The 9,851-nt window shown below is 42.7% G+C and overlaps 1 protein-coding gene across 1 annotated transcript; it reads right to left on the reverse strand.

Moving 5' to 3' along the window:
- Positions 1-8,547: 8,547 nt before the first annotated feature.
- On the reverse strand, positions 8,548-9,225 carry LOC104343615 (gap junction beta-2 protein-like). The gene has a single exon (XM_009947556.2). It carries the CDS (start codon positions 9,223-9,225, stop codon positions 8,548-8,550), a length of 678 nt encoding a protein of 225 aa, XP_009945858.2.
- Positions 9,226-9,851: the final 626 nt, after the last annotated feature.

The raw sequence follows: 9,851 nt of genomic DNA on the forward strand, positions 1-9,851 counted from the left end.
GAATTATTTTTATTTCTAGTTTGTCGGAAGAGTTATTGTGACTTCTGGTTTGCAGAAATGGAGGCACAGGAAGACTTAATGACTCATCCTAGGTTATACAGTTCTGGGAATGGCACTGAGGCCCTAGGCTGGTGTTTTGCCCACCAGAACAGGCTTCCTCTCGAAAGCCCTTTGGAAACTGTGGGAAGTCTCTTAACACAACAAAAACATTGGGCTGTTCTGGGATATGCAGCAGTGACATGCTTTCAGGTCATCTTCATGGAAGCAAAAGTTTCATGTGAGATGTAGCAGGGGAAGAACTATAACTGTAAAAGCCAGCCATCTATTAGGAGGAAGCATGAAAAAAAGAGACACAGGACGTGCAGAATCCGAAGAGAAATGATTTCTTTTATCGTTCTGTCATGGTGTGAAGCTTTTTTTTTTCTGCACACTACTGGCAGAAACATGAAGAAATAAAAATACTGATATTTGAAATACATTCATGCCTGCCACAAGCCTGGCAGAAAGCTAACTGAGCCAAAAGCAAATAAAAATGCAGAGTTCAAATAGTTCTCTGCTGAGTTAGTGAGTTAAATCAACTCATACAAAGGTTTACAGGAGGTTGTGCGGGGCAAGGAAGAAGACAGCCATCAGGTGAGAAGCAGGGCTGGCAAAGAGGAGTTAGAGAGCAGGGAAGGGTACAGCAGCCACAGAAGGAAAAGGCAGAAAGACTTTTGCCTTTCTAGTAGCAGTCAGTTATGAAAATACAGCCAGAGGCTGTGGGCTGAAATTGCAGTGTGTATAGCAGCAACTAACCGCAAGATGCTGCCATTCCTTCCGCCCCTTCCGCAGCTTTTCTTGCCCAACACTGTGGCCTACTGCCCCACGGTCACATCAGCACAAAAGTTCATGTGGCTTCCATGTAAGGATTTGTAAGCAATTGATCCAGCTAAAAAACAATCCAGCAAAACAAAACATTTGTTTCTTCATTAGCTGAAACAGTTGGCCAACCCAGTGCTGAGCGCAGCTATGCAAACAATGGTGCTGGCACAGTGAAGGCCCTGGAGTGGAGGCACTGTGTTGAATGGGGTGGGAGAGAGACGCAGGCAGGGTAAGAACGAGCAGGAAGGGATGATATTAGTGCCCTAAACTAGTACTACCAGTAAACAATTCATAGTGCCAAACCACAACCAAAGCTCCTAAACAAGGATGTTCTTTTTCATTGTATTCAGGATAAGAGCAAATACGGTATGTTTTACCAGGAATATCCCTTGCTGACATGCACAATGAATTTGTAAAGGCCTCAGATATGGGCTACCTTCCACAGACAGGAACAGCAATAGATATCTTGCTTTGAAATACAGAAACAAGCTCATGTATGGGACAATTTCACTAAAAATTCAAACTGCTGCACAACATGATGGTCTGCCTTTGAACTGAAAGAAACCAGTAACACAAAATGGCATGCTATTGCTGTGAAACTTCTCCTGGCTGTAGACCAGGCTTCAGCAAACTCCACCAATGTTTGCATGTAGAGTCAACTGGGCAGCAAAACTAAAAATTGATCTGGGTTTCGGTCTTCTTCCTGTTGGGAGGAAGGACTATTTTAGGAGACACAAAATGGAGGCAGAAGGAGCTTTTTACCCAGTGTGCTGAAGAGAACAAATAATTCCATCACCGACTTCATTTATATTAATTACAAATTTATTTACTCACAATGCCACCTCACGTGCTTTGTCAGGTGGAATTCATTATAGCGCAAGAATATATTATCACAATTGTTAAAAGCACAAAGGAACCATGCTGAACAGAAATCATACTGGATAGACCCTGCACTGACTTCAATTTATATGAAAAAGATTTTGATTCAGTAGCTGAGCTTTGGCTCAGCAAAAGGAACCTCTACAACTGCCTCTTTCGGTTGGGGTCCCCTTCCTCACAGATTTTAGAAGTTCCCTCTGTCCTAGAGCAGAGTCCTATAGCTAGACCATCCTCAACAGACATTGGACTGATTTGCCATTTAATGATCTTCAGTGATGGAAAGTCTGCCATCCAACTCGATGCTTAGCCCTCTTCACAGAGAGGTTTCACGGTGACTAGCCTACATCTTATTGCAACATAAGCCTATTATTTCTTGTCCTGTTGCCAGTGGATGTAAAGAGCAGCATCTTCATCTTCACCACAATCTTTTACAGATTTGAGGAGTGCTATTGGCTTTTTCCTCAGACTTTTCCAGGCCAACTCATTTCTTTCAGGCTTTCCTCACAGGTTCTGTGTTTTAGGCATTTGGTCGTATACTATTCCTGACTCCTGGATTTCTCCAGCTGATAGACGGGCTTTTTGGGCTGGTGGTGCCACTAAGCAGGGTCTAGTTAAAGACTTTCAGATGCTAACAAGAGTGGAAACATTATTTCAAACATGCTATTTTTGACAAATCTTTAATGTATACAAGTATGATATTTTTCCAAGTCAACAATGTTATTGACTCATCCACTGATGATCCACTACAAACTCCAGCTCTTCTCTACAAAACTGTCCTGTGCTTCACATCTCCATCCTAAAGTTCTGCAAGTGCTTAGTGTTTCCTAATAGCTGCATTTAGTCCTTCCTGACTCCTCAAACTGCTTTTGCTAGACCATTTCTCCTGGCAATACAGATCTTACTGAATTCCAAGCCTATCTTCCCATGTGCCTGCAGCTCCTCCCAGCTGCATACAGTTTATCCCGTTTGGTGGATCCTTACACTCTGACAATGAGTCATTAATAACTATTTTACTGCTATACATAAAAGCTTTTATCATGGCATAGGCAGAAATTACTCCTAACAAATCCATGTTGCAATGCTTGCCTTCTATCAGATAACTGAGATAATGATTTAGTCAGTTTGTTCCTCTGTGTCTGTGTGCACATGTGTGTGGATAAGTGTATAGATTGTTTCTGTTTATTTGTGCTGGAGAGATTGTGGAAGCTATTTGAACTGTATATGAAACCCTCAGTCCTTGGAAAGGATGCAACACCTATTGCAGGGACATGACTAACTGTAAGCACACATTATACTAATGATGCAGCATACAATAGGTTTGAAATCTTTACCACACAATAATTACAAAATATTTTTTCTGGCACCTGTTGCAATGATCTTAACAAACAATTCTTGATTAAATTGTTCTGCTCCCTGTGAACATGACACAGCTGTGACCTTTATCCTTCAGTGGGGGAAACACAGAGACAGTGAGATTCAAGGCTGACTCTGTACTAGGACTGCTATAATACTTTCAAATCAAGTGAAAGAAGTCTTGTCACAAATGAAATGCTGATAGTTGGATACCAAACAGCAAGTTTTCCAGTCACCCCATCAAAAGAAGGTGCAGCATTCCTGCTAAAGTGTGGATCACTTAGAGGTGTGGGAGGAATTTTTGTGTTGTCTTCAAGATTGAACCTCAGTAGAAAATGATCTGCAAAACGCTTTTAAACCAAATTTCATGATCCCAACTTAAACAGTTTTAAGACTGCTATTGTCTTTCCCGGCTGACAAGCCTGTATTAATGTAATCGCCAAGACAACAGAACAGATACACCTTGCCTTCCTGTGTGACCTGCTCTAGGTGGTCCTGCTCTGGCAGGGGGGTTGGACTAGTTGGTCTTTTGAGGTCCCTTCCAACCCCTACCAGTCTGTGATTCTGTGTGCCTAGGCCAGTAAGCCTGTCCAGCACAGCTTGTCCACTAAAAAATGCCACCTGCTTCAGAGCCGTGTGACTGCATTCACACACTACAGTGTTCATTATCCTGGGTACTCTGCCAGGCTACGAGTGAAATGCTGGTTCTTAGCAGCACGCAGAATAGACACTGCTGTTCAAAACATTTATCTACAACCTGCAGTGATCATAACTCAACTGTCTGTCTATCAGTTCACTCAAAACATATTTCCCTAAACTGTATGTCATATTGGTACCGTATCACTCCTTTACCAGAAAGGCTTATGCAAGCATCTGGCTACCTGTGGTATTCTCAGAGAGGATATTTTTTAGTAGATGCCTTATTCAAATACAATGGGTTGAGCATAGAGCAGGTAGATGTAAAATAATCATTGAGTTAGTGGCAGTGATTTAACAGACAGAAAAAGGGAGAAGTTATGTGCAATCATGTGGCCAATATCTGAGGCTGAATTCTATGGTGGTACTTGGAGACCAACCATAGCAGGGGCAAGCTCTGTTCTCAAAGGTGGAAAGTGAGAGATGTGACTTGTTTCCTCAGCTGGGCCTGCCAATTAAAGCATAATGCATCTTCAAACCTAGGTTATAAAGACTTTTTTTGGTTGCTAGGAAGGCTTATAGAGAAAATACCCAGGTCAGAGCTGGGACAGCTTTACAGATGAGAAAAATATTCTGTAAAATTACAATGACAAGCTGGGCTAGTCAGATGGGGGAAAAAAAGTGTATGTACCTCCTCAACTGTCTTGAAGATCATCACCATTAGTCTTAGCTCATTAAGCCTTAAGCCTCAGATAGTTACCATTACTTTTGCCACTGTCTACAGACAGGTTCAAATGACTGTATAGATAATAAGATGGTGAAAATGCAAAGAAACCCATAATTAACACCCAAGGTAATGGCTGTGCTAAATATCAGAACAGGTGACCACAAAATACAGTGCAATTATCTGAATATGATTTTGTTGCCTGGGAAAACACATTGGCCTAAATTGCAGGGGAGGGAACTATCATAGAACAACAGAATCATAGAGCAGTTTGGGTTGGAAGGGACCTGAAAGACCATCTAGTTCCACCACCTCTGCAATGGGCAGGGACACCTCCCACCAGACCAGGTTGCTCAAAGCCCCATCCAGCCTGGCCTTGAACACTGCCAGGGAGAGGGCAGCCACAGCTTCTCTGGGCAACCTCTTCCAGTACCTCACCACCCTCATAGTGAAGAACTTCTTCCTTATATCTAATCTAAATCTCCCCTCCTTCAGTTTGAAACTGTTACCCCTTGTCCTATCACTGCGCTCCCTGATAAAGGGTCCCTCCCCACCTTTCCTGTAGGCCTCTTCTTCTCGTGCCCCCTTTAAGCACTGGAAGGCCTTTATAAGGTCTCCCTGGAGCTTTCTCTTCTCCAAGCTGAATAAGCCCAGCCTGATTAGGGAAATGATTAGGGGAAAAAAGGAGATTAATTTTTATTAAGTTCAGTTTGCAGTAAAGTGCTCTTAGCTGTTGCTTATTTGCTGCAGTACACTTTTTACAAAATAAAGCAACTTTTAACAGTGTTGCTATTTTGAATTGAACCTCCATGGTACAGGAGTGCTCTTCTCTGTATGGACCGTATAATTTTTCTTTTATACTCTTGCTGTCAGATACGAAATAACACAGTACATTGGCTCATAATAACTGTAAAACATCTGAAGAGTTTTTAATTTTTGTCTACGAAAACCTTTAATAAAGCTACTTCTATATCCAGAAGTCATAAATACAGATTTATACTTCTGATTTCCTTTTAAATCAGTCTTTGCCCATGCGAGCTAGTGTTTTTTTTCTCTAGCTGGTCCTGTCAGTTAACAGTGAAGTTTGCTTCCCCTCTCTCCCTCCCCCTCTTGGAAGAACACGTTTGTAGTCTTGGTTTCAAGGTTTTGGATGAAAGTTTAACTTGATTAAGTCAATGGTGATTTCTCCTGGTGAGTTCAATCAAGGTATAATTCTATCCAGTCCCACTCCTACACTCCCCAGTTCTGATACCACATTATCTGACCCTTTATATCGTGGCTACACTGGACAGCAGGCAGTGAGGAATCAGCCTTTTACAGTCTCGACTTCAGATTTGCTGCTTCAGTTTTCAACACTCTTGTAATCTTCATTCTGAGCAGAGCTTAGGAACCAAGTGCCAAAAAGGTAGACATTTCTAGCGTATTTCAGGCAAGAACACAGACAATTCCAACACAGCATTGTATTTTAATCCGTACAAAATCCACGTGTAGGTCAGCCATGCAAGGTAGCACACATAGAAATAGGTGCAATTCCTGTGTTCCTATGAAGAACCTGGACCTTTTTTTCCCTACAAAGCAGCTATTTAGTCAAATTTAATATCTATAAGAAAATTAATCTTAGAGGCAGGAAGTCTGTCCTGGTAGAGCTGTTACCGCCTGATGCCACAGTTCTGGATCAAAGCCCTCTCTTGGCCACTTCCAGACACTCTCCCTATCTCTATCTTTTTTACCCTGTGTGGTAATCTGGTTGCCAAGCTGTTCGTTTGAGACAACATCACAGTGTTACCAGTTTTGGTGTGTCTCATTACAAGTTCGAGTTAAACTCAAAGGCAGACTGGGAAAACAAACTCTCTCCCCTGTGGAGCTGGTTAAGTTATTTATCACCAGCCATTTCCAGCTGCAGTTCTGCTAGTACAAGGCTGACTGAGTCAGTACATTTGATTTCTAGCAGGGGTCACATATGTGACCTTCCAGTGTCAGCTCACGAAGTCTGCAGGATAACAGGCAGTGTGACAAATTGAAAAAACAACCAGTAGCAGAAGGCTAAAATCCTGACAGCAGCCCTTGGCTATGAAGAGTAGTATTAGTACATACATTTTCCACTATGGTAAACAGATTGTCATTAGTCACATTAGGTAATACATGGCACGTACAAGTAATACAGAAAACAGACACCACAAGAGTGCTTTAATTATAATTTCGAGAAAAAAAAAATCCTGTTATTACAAAAGAAATGTAATACTAGAGCACTGGGAGTGTAGATAGTTTGTTCTCTTCACGCTGGTACACAGAACAATGCAGCAACTTTACCGAGCACAAACCTGACACATGCCAAGCTTTGTTCTTTAGAGTTGGATTAAGGATGTTTTCACAGTCCAAGTTTCCAGTTCAGCTCGTTATTAATGACTTTCCATCTTTTTGTTCATGCTTCTGAGGATGGTGGGTTTATGATTTTCTTGCTCCCCTCCTAGATGACAGATTTCCATCTGCCGTCAAGCCTGCTTACGCTGCACTTCCAGTGCACAGTGAGGGGTCATGGGTTTGAATTCACGTATCTTTGTTTACTCCAACAGTGATAAACTTAAATGTACAGTAAGAGATGAATGGAAATAGAGAAGCTAAGATAGCGCTCATTCATTTTGGGGAAAAACAGTTGTTAAAGCAAAGGAGGAGAAATAGCCAGCTTTCTAGAAGTGGGTTCAATGGGCAGGCACTTGGGAGATAAACTGTGTGGCAGTATGTGCTGGTGTAGCTGCCTATGACAGGCATAAACCACATTAGAGACAAGAGCAGACCGACTCACATAGTTCTTCAAGTTAGTACAATTCACAGTTCAGCAATGTGAACTTCAAGAAAAATATCAAGTTCCTCCTCATTTCTGATTGGGTCCCATTGCTATTTTAGCTCTGCAAACTGTCTGTAACTCCTGCTAGACCTACTGTAAGAAGAAGAAGGGTGATTCAGTCTCACAATGTGGAATGTCAGAGAGGTTGGGAGTGGTTCGATGGACACACTTGAAAGGGAGAAGGTTTATGAGGAAAAGCTGTGCAGGTTGGATAAGAAAAAGGTACTGGTGGAAGGAGCACTGGTAGGTGCAATCTACTATGTATCATGCTGTAAGTTGAAGCACTTCTGGATAACAAGCAGAATGAAACAAGGCAATTTTTCTTGGCTTTTACTGAAAAAAAATAATTTCAAAGGTACGCAGCTGAAGGAGGCACAGTCAGGTGGTAAAAAGTCTCCCCATTGAATAAAACGTACTGAGATTCTTCACAAAGTGTTGGGGGAGAACAAGAGGAGGAAGACAGTTGCACTGCCCCCACCTTCTCAAAGGTGACAATCCTTAATTTCACCTGACCAAGAGAATGAAAAAACAGACTTCTTTCCTCCCACTGCTGCAGCCCCTGTGAGTGGAGGGAGTCAGTGCTGACCTAATGATATTCACAAGCAGTTGACACTGGCCACCCCCAACCCTGTAGGAGACGCTCTGCAGTGCAGGTGAGGAGATAAAAAGATGAAAACCGTTCTTGGTGCCCAGCAGAGCTGACAGCATGCATTGCCATCGAGTATCTGTGTTCCTAGGCTCTTTCCCTGCTCTCCAGACTACTTTAAGAGAAACTAGGACACCTGCTATAAACAGTCACCTTGCTGGCTTCTTCCTTTTCACAAGACATAAGCTCCCCCCAAAAACCCTTCACCCCACTTTTGACCAAAACCCTTTGTTATTGGCTTACCCCTGAAGCTGACATGCTGTGTTTGTGATTCCTGGATCTCCTTGGGGCGCTAGAGCCTTCTCTGGGCCTTTCCACTCCCATGTTTTGAAAAGTGACTCTGTCCCAACAGCAGGAATCCAGCAGCAGGAAAAGCTGCTGCCAGAAGGCTGCTCTCTCTATTTGTGGTTGCAGGAATACCGAATTAGTATGATGATCTTTAAAACCCGCCTCAGTGGCAGCTTCCCAGGGAGGCTATAATATTTAAAACTTCAATGTTCACTTTTATCCTTTTCCTTGAGTGTAAAAATATTGTGGATTGTTTTCTGACACCTAAGAAAGTTTGAGGGAAATGGGGACCTAGGAAATCCTGAAACTGGGGAATTATTTTAAAGCTGTTGTTCTCTTTGATTCTTTCATGCAAATTTTTATCATTAGGTAACACAACTCAGCCAGATTCAACATCATGCAGATCCCAGACACAGCAAGCATGAAAATAGTAAATGTGGTTTTCTCAGTGGGTCGAGAAACAAAACAATCCACTGTGTTGGGGCAGGGCCATGCATTGCACTTCACCAGGCGAGGCATCTGGTACCCATCGTACATGTAATAGAACATGTACATGAAGACGGCTTCAAAGACTATCCTGAAGAAGATGCTGCTGGTGTATGTCCACCACAGTGGGCCCCGAATGTGAATCTTTTCATTTTTCAGCTCTTCGATATCAATTTTCTCACCATTTCTGAATCGCTTTTTCTTCTCATGCCTCCTGTAAGCTACATGCATGGCCACCAGCAGCGCAGGCGTGGAAACAAAGATCAGCTGCAGGGCCCAGAGTCTGATGTGAGAGATGGGGAAAAAGTGATCATAGCAAACATTCTTGCAACCAGGCTGAAGCGTGTTGCAGACAAAATCTTGTTGTTCATCTCCCCAGACTCTCTCTGCAGCCACAACCAGGATCATGATACGGAAGATGAACAGGACTGTGAGCCATATCTTCCCGATGCTGGTGGAGTGTTTATTTACGCCTCCTAAAATGGCCTGCAGAGTTCCCCAGTCCATCTTCTTTTCTGTGTCCTTTTACCTGCAAGATGATATAATACACCACACGGTCACTTTTCAAAAGGTGAAAAATCAGCTCTAGACCTTCTACAAACAAGAGGACATCCTAGCACTCACTCACCAGTCATAGGCAAATGCAAGTCACTTTTGTTAATGTCACCCATGTTTATGTGCTCAAACAGCCTATTAAACTCTCTCCTTCCACATACTTATGATGAGACAAGCATACCTTGACACATTTCTCAACAAGGTTTTCGGCAGGAAATAAGTTACATCTTCAAATACATTACCTCCATGCATCCTATGCCCTCCTTCCCTTTCTTGAGCTATTTCCCTTTCTACAGTTGACTCTCGTCAGTGTTTTGCCTCTCAGTGTATTTCCCAAAGCAATAGAAATTATTATCACTGCACCAGTTAAGGCCACATCTAGACGAAGTAGAGACTTCTCTAATAGTTTTCACAGGGCTTCTTTGCCAACATCACAGCCCTAGAAGGCTGGGCTGGCGCTTTCATTGCCTCCGAGGTAAGTACTAGGCCTTCTTCAGCAGAAGCCCTCACTCCAGCCAGACACCTCCAGCAGGCCTCCAAGGCTTTCTGCTGTAGCTCAGACATGGCCCTCCAACTCA

Source organism: Leptosomus discolor, chromosome 1 (genome assembly GCF_034619465.1).
Source record: "Leptosomus discolor isolate bLepDis1 chromosome 1, bLepDis1.hap2, whole genome shotgun sequence".
NCBI lineage: Eukaryota > Metazoa > Chordata > Aves > Leptosomiformes > Leptosomidae > Leptosomus > Leptosomus discolor.

Coding starts and splice junctions, on each gene's coding strand:
- LOC104343615 (XM_009947556.2), bottom strand. CDS start 9,225: ATGGACTGGGGAACTCTGCAGGCCATTTTAGGAGGCGTAAATAAACAC.